General features: G+C 41.3%; 1 protein-coding gene across 1 annotated transcript in view; it reads right to left on the bottom strand.

Annotated features, from left to right (window-relative positions):
- LOC135548580 (autism susceptibility gene 2 protein-like) overlaps positions 1 to 24,917 on the bottom strand; it is a 517,275-nt gene extending 492,358 nt beyond the window's left edge. Inside the window, exon 1 of the mRNA XM_064978333.1 lies at positions 24,536 to 24,917. Within this exon, the coding sequence (XP_064834405.1) occupies positions 24,536 to 24,817 (282 nt within the window). The 5' untranslated portion in view covers positions 24,818 to 24,917. The remainder of the gene's footprint in view (positions 1 to 24,535) is intronic.
- Between the last annotated feature and the right edge of the window lie 273 nt (positions 24,918 to 25,190).

Raw genomic sequence — 25,190 nt, forward strand, 5'->3', positions numbered from 1 at the left:
GTCCTACTGTCATGTCAAAATTACAATCAGAATCCAATCCAACCGTTTATCCTAAGGATTATGGGACAGGATGGATATGGTATGTGCTATGTCATTTTCAGCAATCTATCAAAAAGATTAACTAGATAACTACATGTAACTCAAAAGCAATGAAAATAACCTCAGTGCAGGGTTGAGCTTGGAATAAAAAGGAGAGCGATAGGGCATCAAAGGGGAGAAGCCCAAAGCTCCAGGTGGGAAACTCAACAGGGGCTTGTCCATGACCCGTGAGACGTACACACACACACACACACCCTCAGGCAAGCCAAGCCAGACATACAATTTGTATGCACTGTTCAACCAAGCAGGCCAGGAAAAAGGGTCTTGTTCTCGCAAGTGCAGAAAACAATCTGCTGAAATGCATCATCATGGGGGCAATTACACACAAAAGAAGGAGTGGTTCACCCTGAGTCTAGACAAGGCCCTACTTCAGGGATGCCATTTGACAATCAGCCTCGGCAAACATTTGTCTTTTTTTCTCCATTCCTCTCCATCCCTTTCTCCAAGGCCCATCAGACAATTGATAATGAAAAATGGCCTGGTCTCCAGGAGATGGTGACATTCAGACCTATGAAATGTATTATTATAAACCAACTTAGGCAGGCCAATTATATTTACAGTCTGTGCTAATGCAGCCAGTTAAGATGTGGCAGCATTATATATTTTCTCCCAGCTGAGGAGTGCATTAACGAGTGTCTGAGAGATATACATTTTAGAAGCTGATGCAACACCCATTACTCCAGTGTTCTTTACCAGTTCTGGTTGTGGCATAAGATGGCGGCAAAATCCGCTTGAGGAAAACAGTTTGTTGTTTTACATTTACTCAGACAATTTTTTTGCCTTGCTAGCGACATAAGCTGCTGGAGGACATTGGAGTTCACTTCTGTAGCTGCCTTTCATATAGTCCGTTTCATCTCCAGTAGTATCCAGTCTTTTGGAATACATTGTCTGTCTGCAAACTAATACATTCAGCAGTGCGGCCTTGCTGGTCTGGGTCCTGACATGCTCTCTGCTTGTATTGTGACTGTTTGCCAGGTTGCCAGGTTGGCTGAGCCTTATATGCAGCTGGGAGAGGAAAGGTTGCATTCTGTTGGTTTACTATGTTTTTGTGCATGAAAAAAACTAAATGGCAACCTTGACATTTAGTTGACACGCTCAGCAAAGATAAGCGACCTCATGAATTGAAAGAAGCACTTTTCTATTAGGTGGAGTATTATACTGAAAATACTTGGGATGACTTGAAAGCAAAGGCATAGAATGGTTTCTGTCTCGTCTTCATCTTGTACACAAACTGAACTGACTTTACTTTAAGGTTATTGTAAGAAACATACTGTACCTATTCCATCTGCATAGATCCGAAAGACCTCAGCTCTTTGTAGGCTAGATGCTAAGTGAATGACACATCCATTCTCGAAACAATTCAAATGGCCTTCAAAATATAACTAAAAAGGCTTTTTAAAGCTCCAAAGACCCAGACTATCTCTATAGCCACTGAGCTCTTTAGGGTTCATTTCAATGGGCCTAGCAAAATATCTAGTGTGGATTCAACTCTAACATCTTAGCGTTTTCAATTAAAAACAACAAAAAGCATCAAGGTGTGTCTGCTAACAGCTGCTGGAAGAGTAGAGGAGGGGGTATCTGCACTACAGAAACGGACTGGCCATAGTGCAGTTCTGGAAAATGCCAGATGGGCTGCTCCAACTTTAACCCAGTGTGGCCAGGGCAATAAATTGCAATGTCCCTACTGGGCTGTTCAAAAGAATTAGCCGCTGTGTTAGAAATGCCAAGGCCGATTTCTGATCCCAGTCCGTCCCTGGGCACTATAACGGAGATTGCAGCTCTATCTGATCACCAGCCGGGGTCTTAGCCTCCCCCACACAACCATCCAGTCATGAGCTGTTCCTTCCCAGTGCATTAAAACATGAGTGCAAACATTGACTGTGGTTAACTACAATTGTAATGACGCTGGAGAGGATGGCTACCGTTATATTGGCTCTTAACCAACATTGCTATTTTTTTTCACATTGTAACTTATTTTGTACACAACGTTGCTGCTACCGTCTCATATGACTGAAAAGAGCTTCTGGACATCAGAACAGCAATTACTCACCTTGAATTGGATGAAGAATTTATCTTTAATGAGTCAGACGAGGGAGATTTACTCCAGACACCTGAACAGGCCCTCATCCCCGTCATTAATCTGCGTTTGCCATCGGTCCTATTGGCCGACGTACAATCACTGGAAAATAAATTGGACGAACTTGCTCGCTTCGAGGCAAGTAACACCGAAACATGCATGAGAGTAGGGCTAGACCATTTTGACCAAACTATAATACCACAGTCTTTTTTTATATTGGACGGTATGACGGTATTTGACGGTATTTTTAGTTTTTTAATAATAAAAGTTCCACATTTGCTTTATGAGTAGTGAGTGATCCTAGCGTGGCAACACATACATTCCCTAAGTGATTTCAAATTAGTCTTTCTTCATTCTGATTGTTTTATACTGTTCAATTCAACTTCAACCAAAACAAGTTGCAGCACTTTTATCATTTCTGCATTTCCTGCACTCAATTGCAGTGGTGGAAAAAGTACCCAATTGTCATACTTGAGTAAAAGTAAAGATAAGTTAACAGAAAATTACTCAAGTAAATGCAAAAGTCAGCCAGTAAAATACTAAACTCAGCTAAAAAAGAAACATCCTTTTTTCAGGACCCAGTTTTTCAAAGATAATTCGTAAAATCCAAATAACTTCACAGATCTTCATTGTAAAGGGTTTAAACACTGCTTCTCATGCTTGTTCAATGAACCATAAACAATTAATGAACATGCACCTGTGGAACAGTCATTAAGACACTAACAGCAATTAAGGCCTTTCTACTGACTCAGAAAAACACCAAAAGAAAGATGACCAGTGTCCCTATTCATCTGCGTTAACGTGCCTTAGGCATGCTGCAAAGAGGCATGAGGACTGCAGATGTGGCCAGGGCAATAAATTGCAATGACCCTACTGTGAGACACCTAAGACAGCGCTACAGGGAGACAGGACGGACAGCTGATCATCCTCACAGTGGCAGACCACATGTAACAACACCTGCGGTACAGGTACATGATCGCAACAATAACTGCCCGAGTTACACCAGCAACACACAATCCCTCCATTAGTGCTCAGACTGTCCACATATAGGATGAGAGAGGATTGACTGAGAGCTTGTAGCACTGTTGTAAGGTAGGTCCTCACCAGACATCACCGGCAACAACGTCCCCTATGGGCACAAACCCACCGTCACTGGACCAGACAGGACTGGCAAAATGTGCTCTTCACTGATGAGTCATGGTTTTGTCTCAACAGGGGTGAGGGTCAGATTCGCGTTTATCATCGAAAGAATGAGCATTACACCGAGGCCTGTACTCTGGAGCAGGATCGATTTGGAAGTGGAGGGTCCGTCATGGTCTGGGGCGGTGTGTCACAGCATCATCGGACTGAGCATGTTGTCATTGCAGGCAATCTCAACGCTGTGCGTTACAGGGAAGACATGAGGAGATGGCACGTGGGTACCCGCTTCTATAAACAAATGAGGAGATGGGAGACGCAGGACTTGCAGAGCGATCTGCGGCAGAAAAAGGAATAACTTCAATTTTAGCCCTTGGCAATGCAGACGCTTGTTGGCGCTCGCGAGCAGTGTGGAATAACATGAATTTCCAAATGTATTTTGCAACGCGACATGTCCGGTCTGGTCAGCATGTAAGAAAAGACAAACTAGCTGTTTGCTGATGTAAGAAACACAAACTAATATTGTCATTATAGAACGCTAGTGGATTTATATTAAAAAGCAAAGTGAAAACAGAATTGTTGTCATCAATATTGTTACATGTGCTCCATTGACCATGTAGACTGAACGCAAGTGACTCGTCGTTGAGGAACATCAAATGTGCTCCTTGAGTGAAAGGGGGCGTGGCTAGGTCTGTGTGGAAAGTGGCACAGAGAGAAAGAGCAGAGAGAGATGACTCAAGTATGGAAGTAACCTATAAAAATTGACATTACACACGGTGTATCACATTTAAGAAACCAAACATTCAAATACTGGTATAGAAGGTAAAGTAAAAACCCAAACCGGTCCCCTGCACCAATACCGGTATATCATAAAATACGGTATGCCGCTCAGCCCTACATGAGAGTATCAGCTGTTCCGGATGACTCTCCACAGCCGATGTGAGTAAGACCTTTAAACAGGTCAACATTCACAAGGCCTCAAGGCCAGACGGATTACCAGGACATGTACTGACCAACTGGCAAGTGTCTTCACTGACATTTTCAACCTCTCCCTGTCCGAGTCAGTAATACAAACATGTTTCAAGCAGACCACCATAGTCCCTGTGCCCGAGAACACTCGGTAACCTGCATAAATGACTAACGGACCGTAGCACTCACGTCTGTAGCCACGAAGTGCTTTGAAAGGCTGGTCATAGCTTACATCAACACTATTATCCCAGAAACCCTAGACCCACTCCAATTTGCATACTGCCCCAACAAATCCACAGATGATGCAATCTCTATTGCACTTTACTCTGCCCTTTCACACCTGGACAAAAGGAACACCTATGTGAGAATGCTATTCATTGTCTACAGCTCAGCTTTCAACACCATAGTGCCCTCAAACTCATCACTAAGCGAAGGACCCTGGGACTTAACACCTCCCTCTGCAAATGGATCCTGGACATCCTGACAGGCTGCCCCCAGGTGGTAAGGGTAGGTAACAACACATCCGCCACGCTGATCCTCAACACGGGGGCCCCTCAGGGGTGCGTTCTCAGTCCCCTACTGTACTCCCTGTTTACTCATGACTGCACGGCCAGGCACGACTCCAACACCATCATTAAGTTTGGCGATGACAACAGTAGGCCTGATCACGACAATGACGATACAGCCTATAGGGAGGAGACCTGACCATGTGGTGCAAGGACAACAACCTCTCCCTCAACATGATCAAGCAAAGGAGATGATTGTGGACTATAGGAAACGGAGGACCGAGCACACCCCCATTCTCATCAGCGGAGCTGTAGTGGAGCAGGTTGAGAGCTTCAAGTTCCTTGGCGTTCACATCACCAAACTAACATGGCCCAAGCATACCAAGACCGTCGTGATGAGGGCACGACAAAACCCTCAGGAGACCTGAAAAGATTTGGCATGGGTCCTCATATCCTCAAAAGGTTCTACAGCTGCACCATCGAGAGCATCTTGATGGGTTGCATCCCTCCCTGGTATGGCAACTGCTCGGCCTCCGACCACAAAACACTACAGAGGGTAGTGCGTACGGCCCAGTACATCACTGGGGCCAAGCTTCCTGCCATCCAGGAGCTCTAGACCAGGTGGTGTCAGAGGAAGGCCCTAACAATTGTCAATGACTCCAGCCACCCTAGTCATGGACTGTTCTCTCTGCTACCTACATTGCAATGTAACAGTATAGCTTCCGTCCCTTTCCTCGCCCCTACCTGGGCTCGAACCAGGGACTCTCTGCACACATAGACAACAGCCACCCTCGAAGCATTGTTTCACATCTCTCCACAAAAGCCGCGGCCCTTGCAGAGCAAGGGGAACAACTACTTCGAGGTCTCAGAGCGAGTGACTATTAGCGTGCACCCCGCTAACTAGCTAGCCATTTCACATCGGTTACACTTGCTCTATTTCCTCAACGCCACAGCTAGGAGAGCAAAAAATAAAATATAATCACCTTATAGTTGAAGACTCTTCTTTGAGTCATAAAAGTGCATTGAAATTACTTAGGAACGAACTATGCACACTTTGCAGAGGTTAGTCCACTCACTCAAACCCTTGTAAAAAAAAAAAAAAAAAAAAAACTTATTTTGAAGTTAGCATACATTATCCAGGAATATTATTTTGGTGTTACCAAATGTATCCAGAGTATTTTCAGATTTCGTTATCATCAAAAGTAAATTGTGTAATATTTGGATTCAGTCGTGTCAGGTGAACTGTTGTGTCCTCACCTTTGGTCTAATAATTGCTACCATGGTTATGCATATGCATTTCATATTTCTACTGTAAGAAACATTTAACCCTATCCATAGAGGCAAATTCCCACAAGTGTAAAGGGTTAATATATATCATACATCAATCTGTGACAGGTTACAAATGCAGCTAAATGAATATCTGCCGTAACTGCCAGGAGAAAAGAATGCAGCTTAGGAAGGTGGCAAATTAATTGAAGGCTTGAAAAAGTTGTATTTGTCACAAGAGGGAAATATCTGGAAGCGTGCCATCGTCAAGTACAAGAAGATCCGGTCGTGTTGATAGCCTCTCTCAAGATATTTTCTCTTTGAAACTAGCAGCTGCATCCATCCATTCAAACACAATATACACTGTAAGCTCGCTTGATACTTGTGTGTCTTCATTCTTGGAATTGACGTTTCTGTAGAAACACAGCAGACCAACCAACCATATGTCGATACATTCATTTTCACGTTCTTCTCCACAATGAAGTGCTAATCAATTTCCCCCATACCTGCTCTCTCTCAGACCCTCTATCAGACACCAGCTCTGAGACAACAGTTTCTAGGAAAATCCATTGTTTGAATTCTGGAAGCCAGACAGACACTATTATCGGCGGTAGTGTTTCAATCACTTGAAGGAAAAAAATCTCTTCTTACTCTCACTGACTTATATAGCTATCCTTAAATACACCATCTTATAGGTTACATTTTAGATAAGTGGAGATACCTGTTTGTTGCCATGAGTATTTCAATCCTTTCCTCTCAACAGGAGGTTGAGATCAATCTATTCTAAGCTTTTCGTAAATGTAAATAGCCGTTAAAACCTCTTAAGGATCGGACCCTTTATCAATTTTCGCCTATAATGACATACCCAAATCTAACTGCCTGTAGCTCCGGACCTGAATTAAGGATATGCATATGCTTGATACCATTTGAAAGGAAACTATTTGAAGTGTGTGTAAATCTGAAATTAATGTAGGAGAATATAACACATCTGGTAAAAGATAATACAAATCAAAAAACATGCGTTTTCCTTTTTTATCATCTTTGAAATGCAAGAGAAAGGCCATAATATAATATTGCAGTTTGGGCACAATTTAGATTTTGGCCACTAGATGGCAGCAGTGTGTGTGTGTGTAAAGTTTCAGATTGATCCAGTGAATCATTGCAATACTGGGCAATATTTTGTAAGTCTGCCCAAATGTGCCGAATTGGTCAATTGATACATTTTCTAGTACATAACCACAGAGAACAAACAGAAATGATATGGTAATACAACATTTACACTCCCAGGAAAGTAAAATGATGGATCATTAGCTTATACACTAACTTTCACACATCTAGATGGCCGGGGGGGTGTGGAGCCAGAAGGAGCAAGGGTTAAAACTGTAGACATTAGTATATAAAATGTAATTTTATCAAACAAAACTATGTTACATTTTATCTCTGGGACTCTCAAGATGACAAATTAGAGCTGTAAATTGAACAGTGCAGTTGTATTAACAAGAATTTAAGCTTTCTACCCATATAAAGACATGTCTATGTCCTGGAAAGTTAGCCGTTACTTACAACATTATGCTAATCACATTAGCTCACATTAGCTCAACCATCCCGGTATAGGGACACCGATCCCGTAGCAGTTAATAATATGTTAATCATAATATTGTATTTTCCATTTGAGCCTTTCACAGTTTGTTGTTGACCTTAAAACAGTTCTGTAATATTGAGTAAGTTACAAAGTACTGTATACAACATGCCAATAAACTATGCCCTTCACAACACACGCCAATCTGATGAAGAGAGCTCACTCACCAGTAGTGACAATAGTATCACAGCCTACTGACTGGAGTCCACTGCATGAACATGAGCATCCTGATCCCCACATTTACCACCTGTAAATGCTCAAGCAGTACCAAGTTACTGGAGTTATTCTGACCCGTAAGTCTTTCAGGAGAAATGTTTGGCAATTTGTGTGTGTAAAAAAAAAAAAAAAAGTTATAAAGTAGGAATCAGCTCACAGGGACTTCGCAGTATTTGTTGCAACAGCAGAGTGAGTGATGGCTTTGAAGATAATTGAAGGGGTAAAGCCCCAACGGGAAAGCGATAGGTCTCTTGCTAAACTAAATGCTGATTCCATTGACATTGTTTTCTACTCAATCAAGCAAGATGTAGAAAATAAATCCCATGCTAGACCTATAGCCACATGTTCTGATTTCAATGACACATAACTGAAAAAATGCATGAGCATATACACTGACCAAATATAAACGCAACATGTATAAAGTGTTGGTCCCATGTTTCATGAGCTGAAATAAAAGATACTAGAAATTGTCCATTTCGCTCAAATTGTGTACACAAATGTGTTTATATCCCTGTCAGTTCTCCTTTGCCAAGATAATCCATCCTTCTGACAGGTGTGGAATATCAAGAAGCTGATTAAATGGCATGATCATTACACAGGTGCATCTTGTGCTGGGGATAATAAAAGGCCACTCTAAAATGTCACACAACACAATGCCACAGATGTCTCAAGTTGAGGGAGCATGCAATTGGCATGCTGACAGCAGGAATGTCCACCAGAGCTGTTGCCATATCATTTATTGCCTTCTCCAACATTGTTTTAGAGAATTTGGCAGTACGTCCAACTGGCCTCACAACCGCAGATCACGTGTATGGTGTCGTGTGGGTGAGCGGTTTACTGATGTCAACGTTGTGAACAGAGTGCCCCATTGTGGCAGTGGGGTTAAGGTATGGGCAAACATAAGCTATGGACAACAAACTAACACAATTCCATTTTAAATCGATGGCAATTTGAATTCACAGAGATACCGTGACAAACTTCTGAGGCCCATTGTCATGCCATTTATCCGCCACCATCATCTCATAGTTCAGCATGATAATGCACAACACCATGGCACAATAACTGGAAGGTGAAAATGTCTCAGTTCCTAGTGGCCTGCACACTCACCAAGTATGTCATCCATTAAGCATGTTTGAGATGCTGACGTACACGTCAATCCAGAGCATGTTCCAGTTCCCGCCAATATCCAGCAACTCCGCAGAGCCACTGAAGAGGAGCAGGACAACATTCCACAGGTCACACTCAACAGCCTGATCAACTCTATGCCAAGGAGATGTGTCACGCTGCATGAGGCAAATGCTGGTCGCACCAGATACTGACTGGTTATATGATCCACGCCCCCTACCTTTTTTTTACGGTATCTGTGTCCAACAGATGCATATCTGTATTCCCAGTCATGTGAAATCCATAGATTAGGGCCAAATTTATTTATTTCAATTGACTGATTTCCTTACATGAACTGTAACTCAGTAAAATAGTTAATGGTTGCTTATAAATTGTTGATTATCCAGCATTGGGATGTTGTTTATATTTTTTGTTCAGTATATATTCTCCTTCAATTATTCAGTACTATAGGTTACACTGATTGCTTTTTACCCCTTACAATAATACTCTGTGCTAAATGGGAAAACTCAAATGAGGCGCTGGAGAAGGACATTAGCCCAAAGTCTTCATTGAGAGAAAGGGCTGTGAATTTCACCTCGCAATCGATTTCCTTTGATTGTACAGGGCCTATTGGAAAAGATTCGACCAAATGAAGCTTAGCGTGTGTGTTCGGATGAAAAGCCTACAACACAATGAACAAGTAATTTGGTTTTACAGTGTCAGTTGGCGGTGCAGTCATTGAGTAATATTGAATCGGGGTGGGGAAAGAAGAGAAGGGAACGATTACACTGCAGTTTAGTGCAGTGGGATCAGGGTTTGAGAGATAGAGCTTAATCATTTTGTAATTTCTCAGAGTGTTCGTTGTTATACACAACTGCTAGCTCAAGCCTCCTCCCTTTTCCTCTATCAATAGGCACTAGGCAGCAGGCTTTATAGAACACCTTACGCCTGCCTCAGATAGTTCACTTGTAAAGGACAGCTGCTGCAGCTGTATGTGCAGGTGGAACATCTTGATTTCAATGGTCTGGTTCAATGAATGAGAACAGAACACCTTTCTGAATGCATTTGAGACTAGAGAGCTGCCTTTGCATATTGATGCTGTGCAATTCCCTCTCAAATTGAAACCAAAAAGGGTTTGGCGTGGGGAGAAAAACATTACTCTGTAGGGAATGTAGGCTATGAACTGTGGGAACTGTGGGGATACATAGTGACTGAGTGGTATTGAGAAGTAACTTCTCCAGTAAAGTATTAAGATAGAATACTATCAGTAATGTCTCTCTTGTGTAGACAAATTATTTACCCTGCACTTATACAAAGCCCACTGGAGAAAGAGTGCAACGCTATCGGGTCGTTCCATTTGATTTCAATCACTTTTTGACCGCACCCCTTTTGATTTGAACCTAAAACACCATACATGTTTGCCCATGGTAGAAGTGGAAAGAAGTGGAGGGTGCTCAACCAACGTGAGTCGAGGTGTACCCAAAAAATGTAATCATTGAAAAAGGAAAAGATTCTGATGAAGCCCCATCGAAAGCTGAAACTTTAATCTTTTAACCATGCTTAAATAAAACAATGCATGTTAATGGTGAGGAAGCGTTGCGCCTTTTCCCATGGTAGAAGTGCTCAAAAAGTTACTTTTTAGACCAAAATGCCAAAACATTCAGGAGATAGAGGTGCTCAAAGTTGACACATTTTGCATACCTCACCCTACCATGAGACATCCATGTCTTCATCATTGGAAAGATTAACGGTTGAGTTTGATATAATTTAAAAGCTTTCACAAAGGGTTGTCAGACTAAATGTTTTTTTTTTTTAGCCTTTAACGTTAATAATCTTAAAACACGTAAACTCCCCCAAAAAACATTTTTGCATATTAGACTCTAGTTTACATAATTTGAGGTGTTTATGTTGTGTCACCATCAGTTGAGACACAGCATACTCTTGAATACAGGGTGGGTGTCATTTCAATCATAGAATTTACCTATCCCTTCAAACCACCGCAATTTAGCTGGAACACCATTGAAATTTAGTTGAACGTTTTACTACCACAAAATGGCCGCCGGTACACACACCTTCGAACGACATATGGGAATGTGTATTCCATTATCTATATATCTCCCTTACTTCAATAGGTCTCCTATGAAAGATTGACAGCATAATTTAAAACAATAGACATACCCATTCAAGTCAACATTCTCTGATCTGTGGACTTCCATCCATCTTTGTGGTACCATTTGAAAGTTGATATTTCAATTTTATTCCCATTTTTGTACATTTATCAGCCAAAACATGACACCCACCCTGTATTTAAGAGTATGCAGTGTCTCAACTGATGGCGGGCACAACACTAAAACCCTCAGATGATTTGAAATAGGCTCTAAGCTACAACATACACTACCGTTCAAAAGTTTGGGGTCACTTAGAAATGTCCTTGTTTTTGAAAGAGAAACACATTTTTTGTCCATTAAAATAACATCAAATTGATCCGAAATACAGTGTAGACATTGTTAATGTTGTAAATGACTACTGTAGCTGGAAATGGCAGATTTTTTTATGGAACATCTAAATAGGCCCATTATCAGCAACCATCCCACCTGTTTTCCAATGGCACGTTGTGTTAGCTAATCAAAGTTTACCATTTTAAAAGACTAATTGATCATTAGAAAACCCTTTTGCAAGCATGTTAGCACAGCTGAAAACTGTTGTCCTGATTAAAGAAGCAATAAAACTGGCCTTCTTTAGACTAGTTGAGTATCTGGAGCGTCTGCATTTGTGGGTTCGATTACAGGCTAAAAATGGACAGAAACCAAGAGCTTTCTTCTGAAACTTGTCAGTCTATTCTTGTTCTGAGAAATGAAGGCTATTCCATGCGAGAAATTGCCAAGAAACAGAAGATCTCGTACAACGCTGTGTACTACTCCCTTCACAGGACAGCGCAAACTGTCTCTAACCAGACTAGAAAGAGGAGTGGGAGGCCCTGGTGCACAACTGAGCAAGAGGACAAGTATATTAGTGTGTCTAGTTTGAGAAACAGACACCTCACAAGTCCTCAACTGGCAGCTTCATTAAATAGTACCTGCAAAACACCAGTCTCAACGTCAACAGTGAAGAGGCGACTCCAGGATGCTGACCTTCTAGGCAGAGTTGCAAAGACAAAGCCATATCTCAGACTGGCCAATAAAAATAAAAGATTAAGATGGGCAAAAGAACACAGACACTGGACAGAAGAACTCTGCCTAGAAGGCCAGCATCCCAGAGTTGCCTCTTCACAAGTACATTTTAAATGTGGCAAAAGAAAAACTCACGTTTAGGTCCACATACATTTCGGCTATCAATTTCGGTTCAGTCAAAATACATTTCCTGTCAAAATGCAATAATTCAGGTCTTGCCTTTGGGGACACGCATGAGCATAGAAAGATATCCAAAATAATGGAAGAAGAGATGCTTAGCAAATATAACACACATAATGAATGGAAATAGGCCTCCACACGGTATACTGTATGTTCCCCAGTGCAATTATTCCTGCACCACAAACGTTTCATGAGACGCTGGGATCATAGGTCTATCAAAACAAAAACACATTTTCTGATGGGCGAATAATTGTTGCAGGTCGTCTTCTCCGCTCAGAGGCAACATTCTATTGTCTACTGAAAGTAAGAACTGCATATTTAAATCTTCTCCTGATTTTTTTGTTGTTGTAAGGGTTTCAGAAAAGGGTCCTGTATTTATTGACCAACTTAAGAAACAGAATTTAACAGTTAGAGTACAGAGAAACAACTACAGGTACACAGATTTACACTGAACAAAAATATAAAATGCAAGTTTCTAAGATTTTATTGAGTTACAGTTCATATAAGGAAATCAGTCAATTTAAATTAATTCATTAGGCTCTAATCTATGGATTTCACATGACTGGGAATACAGATATGCATCTATTGGTCACAAATACCTTTTTAAAAAGTTAGGGGCGTGGATCAGAAAACCAGTCAGTATCTGGTGTGACCACCATTTGTCTCATGCAGCGCAACACAGAAAGTTGATGAGACTGTTGATTGTGGCCTGTGGAATGTTGCCCCACTCTTCAATGGCTGTGCAAAGTTGCTGGATATTGGCGGGAACTGGATCACACTGTCGTACACATCAATCAAGAGCACCCCAAACATGCTCAATGGGTGATGTCTGGTTAGTATACAGGCCATGGAAGAACAGAGACATTTTCAGCTTCCAGGAATTGTGTACAGATCCTTGCAAAATGGCGCCTGCATTAGCATGCTGAAACGTGAGGTGATGGTGGCGGATGAATGGCACAATGGCACAACAATGGGCCATCGATAAAATGCAATTGTGTTCTTTATCCATAGCTCATGCCTGCCCATACCATAACCCCACCACCACGGGGCTCTGTTCACAACGTTGACATCAGCAAACTGCTCGCCCACAATGCCATACACGCTGTCTGCCATCTGCCCAGTAAAGTTGAAACCGGGATTCATCTATGAAGAACACACTTCTCCAGCATGCCAGTTGCCATCGAAGGTAAGCATTTGGCCACTGAAGAAGTTGGTTACAACACCAAACTGCTGTCAGGCCAAGACCCTGGTGAGGATGACAAGCACGTAGATGAGCTTCCCGGAGACGGTTTTTGACAGATTGTGCAGAAATTCTTCAGTTGTGCAAACCCATAGTTTCATCAGCTCTCCAAGTGGTTGGTTCCAGACAATCCCGTAGGTGATGAAGCCAGATGTGGAGGTACTGGGCTGGCGTAGTTACACGTGTTCTGCTTGTGAGGCCAGTTGGACGTACTGCCAAGTTATTTTAAATGACATTGGAGGGGGATTATGGTAAAGAAGTTAACATTCAATTCTTTGGCAACAGCTCTGGTGGACATTCCTGCAGTAAGCATGCCAATTGCACATTCCCTCATAACTTGAGATATCTGTGGCATTGTGTTGTGTGACATTTTAGAGTGGCCTTTTATTATCCCCAGCACAAGATGCACGTGTGTAATGATCATGCCATTTAATCAGCTTCTTGATATTCCACACCTGTCAGAAGGATGGATTATCTTGGCAAAGGAGAAATGCTCACTAACTGGGATGTAATCAAATTTGTGCACACAATTTGAGAGAAATAAGCTTTTGCACGTATGGAAAATTTCTGGGATTTTTCATTTAAGCTCATGAAACATGGGACCAAAATACATGTTGCATTTATATTTTCGTTCAGTATAGCTTTAGATCCAGCTGCCGGTCTTCGTGAGTTTGAGGTCATGGAGGATCGCCTCACCAATGAGGACAAAAGGAAGCAATTGGTATGCACATTGTCTTCATGTTTGTTGCGGGAATGAGATGAAAGACACACAACTTTTGAAAAAGAGAAAGATAAAAAATAGACTGGCTCTGTACACACTTGAATTTTTGCACAGTCTTTACACAGTATTTTTTTAAGAATGCCAAGCTGTCCTCAATTGGGGGGAACCTCTGTCCGGGACAACGTCTTTAGGATTTTGGAGATCGATCATTTAGAGAGGGGTTAAACATTTTCAATATCCAACTAGTGTCTAATTTCTATATCCCCTTTCTTAAAATTTTGCAGATTAATGACCAATTCATTATTTTCCCACTTTAATATGAAGGAACGGAGGAGCAAACATGCGTTTGCTACCCCTCGTGTGGTGTGTGCTCCATTGTAATTGGAAAGTAAGTGAGCAGTAAGTGAGACATTTGACATACACAATGAGAATTTTCTTGTCGATTCTGACTGTTAAGGATATTTACTGTACGTTACTGTTCCGTTTTGTCCTGCATGCCCACAATATTCCAATCGTAAATGTATTTTATTCTCTTTTTGTGCTTACAGTAAGTGTCATGAAAAGCCACAAAACACAGGAGGTTGATATGTTGGGGCCTTGAGGAAAGTCCTCAAATATGCCCCTGACCGCCGTGGTGGAGGACGACGCAAAGTATGTATATGAGCAAGTTGCTCTTATTTCAAGACAGCTCTAGAACTGACACAAAACTCTTCAACTAGTACCATGGAAATACTTTTAGCCAGCTTAGCCCACAAAATGTATTCAGGAATGTCCTCATTTTCTAGTTTTTATTTAAATCTCAAATTGATAAAATCGTATGCGCCTATTCTCTTCACTGCAGATCTGTCCCATCGCAGAACTCTTCAAGATGGCCCTTATGGAGGATGATGCTGACAGTTCTACCCAGATGCGGAGAAAGTGTGAGGCAGAACTGAGAAGGTGTAAAGGAGAGGTGTCAGTTGTCAGCATACTACCCTGTGGCGCTTAAGGACACAAGAAAATGGAATCCTCTCAGTCTGTGAAAATACCTTCGTTCAGTCGCTTTGTCTTCTCTGTTCTTTTCTAATCACTCTTCAAATGGTCTGATAGCTCATGCTTTGGTCTATCAAAATGTATATGTCAAATGTTGTTAATATTGAGACAAATAATTTTTAAAAAGTAGAGATTGTCCCGCTTTTCCAAGAATCATTGCATTAATAAAAATAAAATAAAAACAAGGGACTTATACTCTGTGTCCTAGTCTTTCTATGCATGTAATGTCTGTGGGTGAATTATGAAACAAATGTATGAGGATGTGCAAAAAATTGTTATGTAGATTTGTTTTGCAATTGCTTGATCTATTTTAAAAAGGCAAGAAATAATATGTTGCAGATTAACTGAATTTGGTGACTATGGAAACAGAAATGCAATAAACAATGTTTTCAATATCCAACTTCATCCTCTGCAATACTTTATACAGGTCACTCTTAGAAAAAAGTGTTATCTAGAACCTAAAAGAGTTATTCGGTTGTCCCCATAGGAGAACCCTATTTGGTTTGAGGTAGAACCCTTTTGGGTTTTATGTAGGACCCTTTCCACAGGGTTCTACATGGAAACCAAAATGGTTCTACGTGGAACCAAAACGGCTTTTCCTTGGAACCAAAAATGGTTATTCTATGGAGACAGCCGAAGAAACCTTTTGGAACCCTTTTTTCTAAAAGTGCAAGTAATAAGCTGTAGTCAGGTGGTCAATAACAGGTTATGATGAGGTCTTAACTATGACTAGTAGGCTACATAATATAGCACATTATATAGTGGTCAGAATTATGACCAGCAGGTCAGATAGAGGTCACAATTATTATGGTGGTCAGAAAAAGACGGCATATTCTGGTCAGTAATAATAAGTCAAATAAAAAAGTAATTTTCCAACCAGAATAAGACGTCATAAAAATGCATCATACTGACATACATACTGTCTTTTAAACCAGGTTTTGCCCACTTGGTTCTTACAGCCTACTTCATACAAGTATCTAACCTGTTAGGAAAGCTAATGTTGCTGTAATGTGTGTATAGGTTTTGATTTACATGACAAAGCACAAAGATTGTGTTGGAAACACATACTGCAGAGGAGTAGTAGGAAAGGAATCCAGGAATTAAGGCTCACAAGTCACAACACATGTATAGGCCCACAGTAATGATATACAGTGCCTTGCGAAAGTATTCGGCCCCCTTGAACTTTGCGACCTCTTGCCACATTTCAGGCTTCAAACATAAAGATATAAAACTGTATTTTTTTTGTGAAGAATCAACAACAAGTGGGACACAATCATGAATTGGAACGACATTTATTGGATATTTCAAACTTTTTTAACAAATCAAAAACGGAAAAATTGGGCTTGCAAAATTATTCAGCCCCCTTAAGTTAATACTTTGTAGCGCCACCTTTTGCTGCGATTACAGCTGTAAGTCGCTTGGGGTATGTCTCTATCAGTTTTGCACATCGAGAGACTGAAATTTTTTCCCATTCCTCCTTGCAAAACAGCTCAAGCTCTGAGGTTGGATGGAGAGCATTTGTGAACAGCAGTTTTCAGTTCTTTCCACAGATTCTGGATTGGATTCAGGTCTGGTCTTTGACTTCGCCATTCTAACACCTGGATATGTTTATTTTTGAACCATTCCATTGTAGATTTTGCTTTATGTTTTGGATCATTGTCTTGTTGGAAGACAAATATCCGTCCCAGTCTCAGGTCTTTTGCAGACTCCATCAGGTTTTCTTCCAGAATGGTCCTGTATTTGGCTCCATCCATCTTCCCATCAATTTTAACCATCTTCCCTGTCCCTGCTGAAGAAAAGCAGGCCCAAACCATGATGCTGCCACCACCATGTTTGACAGTGGGGATGGTGTGTTCAGGGTTATGGGCTTTGTTGCTTTTACGCCAAACATAACGTTTTGCATTGTTGCCAAAAAGTTCAATTTTGGTTTCATCTGACCAGAGCACCTTCTTCCACATGTTTGGTGTGTCTCCCAGGTGGCTTGTGGCAAACTTTAAATGAAACTTTTTATGGATATCTTTAAGAAATGGCTTTCTTCTTGCCTCTTCCATAAAGGCCAGATTTGTGCAATATACGACTGATTGTTGTCCTATGGACAGAGTCTCCCACCTCAGCTGTAGATCTCTGCAGTTCATCCAGAGTGATCAAGGGCCTCTTGGCTGCATCTCTGATCAGTCTTCTCCTTGTATGAGCTGAAAGTTTAGAGGGACGGTCAGGTCTTGGTAGATTTGCAGTGGTCTGATACTCCTTCCATTTCAATATTATCGCTTTCACAGTGCTCCTTGGGATGTTTAAAGCTTGGGAAATCTTTTTGTATCCAAATCCGGCTTTAAACTTCTTCACAACAGTATCTGGGACCTGCCTGGTGTGTTCCTTGTTCTTCATGATGCTCTCTGCGCTTTTAACGGAACTCTGAGACTATCACAGTGCAGGTGCATTTATACGGAGACTTGATTACACACAGGTGGATTGAATTTATCATCATTAGTCATTTAGGTCAACATTGGATCATTCAGAGATCCTCACTGAACTTCTGAAGAGAGTTTGCTGCACTGAAAGTAAAGGGGCTGAATAATTTTGCACGCCCAATTTTTTAGTTTTTGATTTGTTAAAAAAGTTTGAAATATCCAATAAATGTCGTTCCACTTCATGTGTCACACTTGTTGTTGATTCTTCACAAAAAAATACAGTTTTATATCTTTATGTTTGAAGCCTGAAATGTGGCAAAAGGTTGCAAAGTTCAAGGGGGCCGAATACTTTCGCAAGGCACTGTAATGTAATATATACATTTGGTGACATACTGTTGAAGTCGGAAGTTTACATACACCTTAGCCAAATACATTTAAACTCAGTTTCACAATTCACAACTTAATCAGAGTAAAAATGCCCTGTCTTTAGGATCACCACTTCATTTTAAGAATGTGAAATGTCAGAATAATAGTAGAGACAATGATTTATTTCAGCTTATATTTCTTTCGTCACATTCCCAGTGGGTCAGAAGTTTACATAAATTGTTTAACTTGGGTCAGTGGTAGTCTTCCACAAGCTTCCCACAATAAGTTGGGTGAATTCTGGCCCATTCCTCATGACAGAGCTGGTGTAACTGAGTCAGGATTGTAGGTCTCGTTGCCCGCACACGCTTTTTCAGTTCTGCCCACAAATTTTCTATAGGATTGAGGTCAGGGCTTTGTGATGGCCATTCCAATACCTTGACTTTGTTGTCCTTATGCCATTTTGCCACACCTTTGGAAGTATGCTTGGGGTCATTGTCAATTTGGAAAACCCATTTGCATCCAAGCATTAACTTTCTGACTGATATCTTGAGATGTTGCTTCAATATATATTAAGTTGGGATGGTGTTCTACAGCTTGCAAGCCTCCCCCTTTTCCTCCAAACATAACAATGGTCATTATGGCCAAACAGTTCAATTTTTGTTTCATCAGACCAGAAGACATTTCTTCTAAAAGTATGATCTTTGTCCATATGTGCAGTTGCAAACCGTAGTCTGGCTTTTTTATGGCGGTTTTGGAGCAGTGGCTTCTTCCTTGCTGAGCGGCCTTTCGGGCTATGTCGATATAGGACTTGTTTTACTGTGGATATAGATTCTTTTGTACCTGTTTCCTCATGCATCTTCACAAGGTCCTTTGCTATGGTTCTGGGATTGATTTGCACTTTTCGCACCAAAGAACGTTCATGTCTAGGAGACAGAATGCGTCTCCTTCCTGAGCGGTATGACAGCTGCATGGTCCCATGGTGTTTATACTTGCGTACTATTGTTTGTACAGATGAACGTGGTACCTTCAGGCATTTGGAAATTTCTTCCAAGGATGAACCAGACTTGTGGAGGTCTACACATTTTTTGTTTTGGGGAGGTCTTGGCTGATTTCTTTTGATTTTCCCATGATGTCAAGCAAAGAGGCACTAAGTTTGAAGGTAGGCTTTGAAATACATCCACAGGTACACCTCCAATTGACTCAAATTATGTCAATTAACCAATCAGAGGCTTCTAAAGCCATGACATAATTTTCTGGCATTTTCCAAGCTGTTTAAAGGCACAGTCAACTTAGTGTATGTAAAATTCTGACCAACTGGAATTGTGATACAGTGAATTATAAGTGAAATATCTGTCTGTAAACAATTGTTGGAAAAATTACTTGTGTCATACACCAAGTAAATGTCCTAACAGACTTGCTAAAACTATAGTTTGTTAACAAGAAATTTTAATGACTCCAACCTAAGTTTATGTAAACTTCTGACTTCAACAGTAGTTAACATTGTAATAAGATGGCGGTGAAGAGGATTGCTAAAGTTTGACACGCCCCTGACCAATTGAGCTTTTTTTTTTTTTTGCGTTGTTTGTAACTTATTATTTTACTTATTTTGTACATAATGTTGTTGTTACCGTCTCTTATGAACGAATATAACTTCTGGACATCAGAACAGTGATTACTCACCACGAACTGGAAAAAAATGTTCCTTTAGCAAGTCCGACGAGAAAGACATACTGCTCTCCCGGGAACAGGCCCAAATCCCCGTCATTTGCGCGAAGAAAAGATGGAGGAAAAGAGGAAACAGATCGGGCTGCCAACTGAGAATCCGTGGAAGAGCGAGTAAACTCCCACTGCCTTCCGTTCTTCTTGCTAACACGCAATAATTGGATGACCTACTATTACCCTACCAACAGGACATTAAGAACTGTAATATCTTATGTTACAGCTGGTGCGCGATGTCTAATATTAAAGAAGTCTTGAGGTATTGCTTGCCTGGGGTAGAGTACCTTATGATAAGCTGGTGACCACACTAGCTACCAAGAGAGTTGTCATCTATATTATTCGCAGCCGCCTATTTACCACCACAGTCCGATGCTGGTACTAACACCACACTCAACCAACTCTATAAGGCCATAAGCAAACAAGAAAATGCTCATCCAGAAGTGGCAATCCTAGTGGCCGGGGACCTTAATGTAGGCAAACTCAAATCCGTTTCACCAAATTTTTTGCCAGCATGTCACATGTTCAACCAGAGAAAAAATAACTCTAGATCACTTTTACGTCACACACAGAGATGCATAGAAAGCTCTCCCCCGCCCTCAACTTGGAATATCTGACCATAATGCTATCCTCCTGATTCCTGCTTACAAGCATAACCTAAAGCAGGAGGTACCAGTGACTCGCTCAATACGGAAGGTCAGATGACGCGGATGTTACACTACAGGACCGTTTTGCAAGCACAGACTGGAATATGTTACGGGATTCATCCAATGGCATTAAGAAGTATACCACCTCAGTCATCGGCTTCATCAATAACTGCATCAACGACATCATCCCCAGTGACCATACGTACATATCCCATCCAGAAGCCATGGATTACAGGCAACAGCCGCATCGAGCTAAAGGCTAGAGCTGCCGCTTTCAAGGAGTGGGACACAAATCGTAAACGCTTACAATAAATCCCACAATGCACCCAGATGAACTATCAAACAAGCAAAGCGTCAATACAGGAGGCTAGGGACAATACTGCCCCCTTTGGATGAATTGCGTGCCCATAGTAAACTGAAAAGAAATCTGTCCAAAATTGCTAATATATGCATATAATAATAATTATTGGATAGAAAACACTCTAAAGCTTCTAAAACCGTTTGAATTATGTCTGTAAGTATAGCAGAACTCACAGGGCAGCCAATCTCCCAAACTAGTTTTGGAAACATGAAAGTTGGGCCAACTTTGACGTCATCGCCCCCACCCTTCCCAACCAGCTATGGATCTGGAAACACTTTCCATGTCTTCCACTAGATGTCCTCATTCAGTAGAGCGTTTAATTGTGCAAATCCCGCGAGCTTTGACCCTTTGGGAGGCAAAATAGTGGGTGTCGCGAGAAAATACATGCGCGTTAGAGCGTGAATTGTACACAGTAATTCCTCTGTTCCAGATTGTCTGAGAAGAATTGCTTTTGTCCGGTTGAATCGCCAATTGTTTTGTACGTTTATAACATCCTAAAGCTTGATTCTGCACTTAGTTTGACCAGTTTAGTCGACATGTAATATGTAATTTTGAAGTTTTGATGCACAACTGTTCGGGACCAGAAGTCACTTTGGATGCATTTCAGCTGAAAGGGGTAGCATATGCTACTATAACTACACACGAACTGAAACAAAACGATGTATTGGGTAAGTATGACTCCTTCCACTACATTCTGATCGAAGACCATCAAAGGTAAGGGAATATTTATGTTGTAATTTTGTATTTCTGTTGACTCCAACATAGCGGAGAAATATTGCTTACGTCTGAGCGCCGCCTCAGATTATTGAATAGTGAGCGATTTCTTTAACGTTAAAAAGAAATGTGACAAAGTGGTTGCATTAAGAAGCAGTGTATCTTTCTAACTATATTTAGAACATGTATATTTAGTCAAAGTTTATGATGTGTATTTCTGTTATCTGGCAGAGCTATCTATAATTTCTCCGGACATTTTTGAGGATTTTCTGAACATGGCGTCAATGTAAACGGAGATTTATGGATATAAATTGCATATTATTGAAAAAAACATAAATGTACTGTGTAACATGTCCTATTACTGTCGTCTGATGAAGATTTTCAAACGGTTAGTGAATTATTTTTCTTTTAATCCTGCGTTTGTGATTGAATCTTTTGTTCGACAAAATGGCTGCATATCGTCTGTGTCTTTGTGGTGGTTTGACATAAATATGTGCTATGTTTTCGCTGTAAAACATTTTAGAAATCTGACTTGCTGGGTAGATGAACAAGGTGTTTATCTCTCATTTGAGCTATTGGACTTGTTAATGTGTGGAGGTTAAATATTTCTAAGAATATTTTTGCATTCTGTGCGCCACTTTTTGAGTTGAGCGGGGGGAGGTGTGGTGCCCTTGGGGAACCTGTACCGTGAACAAGTTAACCCCTTGGGATAGGGGGCAGCATTTTCACTTTTGGATGAATAGTGAACTGCCTCCTACTCTGTCCCAGATGCTAATATATGCATATTATTAGTAGTATTGGATAGAGAGCATCCTGACTGGTTGGATCACCGCCTGGTATTGCAACTCTCTGCATCTGACCACAAGCCACTACAGAGGGTAGTGCGTGTAGCCCAGTACATCACTGAGGCCAAGCTTCCTGCAATCCAGGACCTATATAATAGGTGGTGTCGGAGGAAAGCCCATAAAATTGTCAGAGACTCCAGTCAACCAAGTCATAGACTGTTTTCTCTGCTACCTCACGGCAAGCGGTACCGGAGCACCAAGTCTCAGACCAAAAGGCTCCTCAACAGCTTCTACCCCCAAGAAGAATAAGACTGTTGACAATTAATCAAATGGCCACCGGACTATTACATTGACCCTCCATTTGTTTTGTACACTGCCTCTACTCACTGTTTATTATATATGCAGTCACTTCACCCCTACCTACATGTACAAATTGCCTCAACTAAAATGTAACCTCACACACTGACTCGGTACCGGTACCCCCTGTATATAGCCTCGTTATTGTTATGTTATTGTGCTACTTTTTATTATTTTTTACTTTAGTTAATTTGAACTTCACTGTTGGTTAAGGGCTTTTAAGTAAGCATTTCCCAGTAAGGTCTACACTTGTTGTATTCGGCGTATGTGACAAATAAAGTTTCACTTGGAATACGTGATGCAAGTTCAAACAAGTGGAATGAAATGAATGATTAATATATTCCTAATTAATATATTCCCCTTATTCCAGACAATAAGGCAAATAAATAATCATGAGATCGACTACTTGCCTGTTCTGGATTCTGAAACCTTCTAGAACCTTTGGAAGCCATTCCTCGTACTGTAAGCCTTTGTCTGGCACGTTCTTATAAAAACAAATCCACAATACTGCTCAACAACACAAGCTCTGTGACAGAGATATAGATCTTTGGCTGAATTGTCTCATTTTGGCTGAATCGTCACATCTGTTGGAATCCAGCTCACAACAGAAATATGCAGGCTAGAGCTCAGCCAAGTGCAAGGCCAGTCCAGCAATACAGATAGAGTGATTGGGGCTGGAGACAATAACAACCCTCTTTTCACATAGTGTCAAGAGATTAAGGGTGATTTCACACTTGGTCCCTTTCAGCCTATTTTTGTGAACTCAGTGCAGTTCACTTAATTTGTTGTTGAGTGTGAACACTCCAAAGGAACTCAGACTCCTTAAAAGAGCCCCCTTAAGGGAACCGAACTAATCGGAGTTTGGTTCACTTGAATTCCGTAGTCTGGTTCCCTTTTTAAGGGCAATGTGAACACAAAGCTCTCCAGGTTCGCATGTCATTATTCCCGCACCACACACTAGACTACTACAACACCATTTCCCCTGCCATAACACCTTCACATTGGCAGTGGTGTAAAGTACTTAAGTAAAAATACTATAAAGTACTGCTTAAGTCGTTTTTTGGGGTATTGGTACTTTATTTTACTATTTATATTTTTGACTACTTTTACTTCACTACATTCCTTAAGAAAACATTGTACTTTTTACTCCATACATTTTCCTTGATACCCAAAAGTACTCGTTACATTTTGAATGCTTAGCAGGACAGAAAAATAGTCAAATTCACACACTTATGGCCTCCCGGGTGGCACAGTGGTTAAGGGCGCTGTACTGCAGCGCCAGCTGTGCCACCAGAGACTCTGAGTTCGCGCCCAGGCTCTGTCGTAACCGGCCGCGACCGGGAGGTCCGTGGGGCGATGCACAATCGGCATTTAATCTGTTACTAATTATATTTACATGTTAATATTATCTAATGAATACAATAATTGCGTGTAATCTTTTAACTAAATGCAAGCTATTAGCTTCCAAAACGTAAGTAGGTACATCTAGCTGTCCGATAACGTGTTCTGATGGAATGGCTTTGTCCTGTTTTACCCAGAGTGCATTGAGTGAATGTTGTAGAAATATCTTGGTTCTTTTCTAAATATAGTAATGTGAATGCAAAGAGAATTCAGACCTCAAAAAAGGTGAAGTGGCAACAGCGTGAATGCAAAGAGAACTGAGCGTCTTGCTTTTTTAAAGAGGTCTGAGATCGGTTATTTCAAAGTGGACTACGTGTTAAAACAGCCTAAAACAGAGAGGAAATGCTAAAAATCACACATCGAACACCCCCCCCCGCGCAGGTCAGAATAGAAGAAGTAGTAACATCAGCCTGGAGTTACTCACATCCAGCTCCTCCAGCGTCATGAAACCAGAGATAGAAAAGCCATCTATGATGTCCTCCTCAGCAGACGTAGACTCCTTTCTCTTTCTCCTGGGGGGCTTCGGACGGGAGGAAAAGGGGTTCCTGACTCTTTCCTCCCTCTCCGAATCTGAGGAGAAGCGGAGCCCCACACAGCCCCCCCTCACATGGTTATTGTTCCTTGTCCCATTTGATCTTCGTCCCCGATCCCTCTCGGACTTAGACTTCCTCTTTTTGCGGAGCCCACTGGACCGAGGGCCATCCATTTCCTCAGAGGAAAAGCCCACCTAGAGACTCCTCTAGCCGAGAAGATAATCAACCCTGTCAAGGGCACTCACTGGCACAGTTGAACTCCCAGCAGAAAGAAATACCAACAGATATTTCCTAACAATATCCAACAAGTAGTACGTATAGTTACTCAGTGCATGAAATCCAATGACGAGTAAGCGATCAGATAATATCCAAAGGGCATAGGCTGGAGTAGAGAATGCATTGAGTCATTGAAAGCCCAGCAGCAGGTTCCAAAGCAAAGATCCCAAACGGTCGTCCATGAAATCCACTAATAGACAAAGGGTAAAATTGTCGTTTAGACGTGGAAACCAGACTGTCAACTCAAAAAGAGAAAAAAAAATAAGAAAA

This window comes from Oncorhynchus masou, chromosome 11 (genome assembly GCF_036934945.1).
Source record: "Oncorhynchus masou masou isolate Uvic2021 chromosome 11, UVic_Omas_1.1, whole genome shotgun sequence".
Taxonomy (NCBI): domain Eukaryota; kingdom Metazoa; phylum Chordata; class Actinopteri; order Salmoniformes; family Salmonidae; genus Oncorhynchus; species Oncorhynchus masou.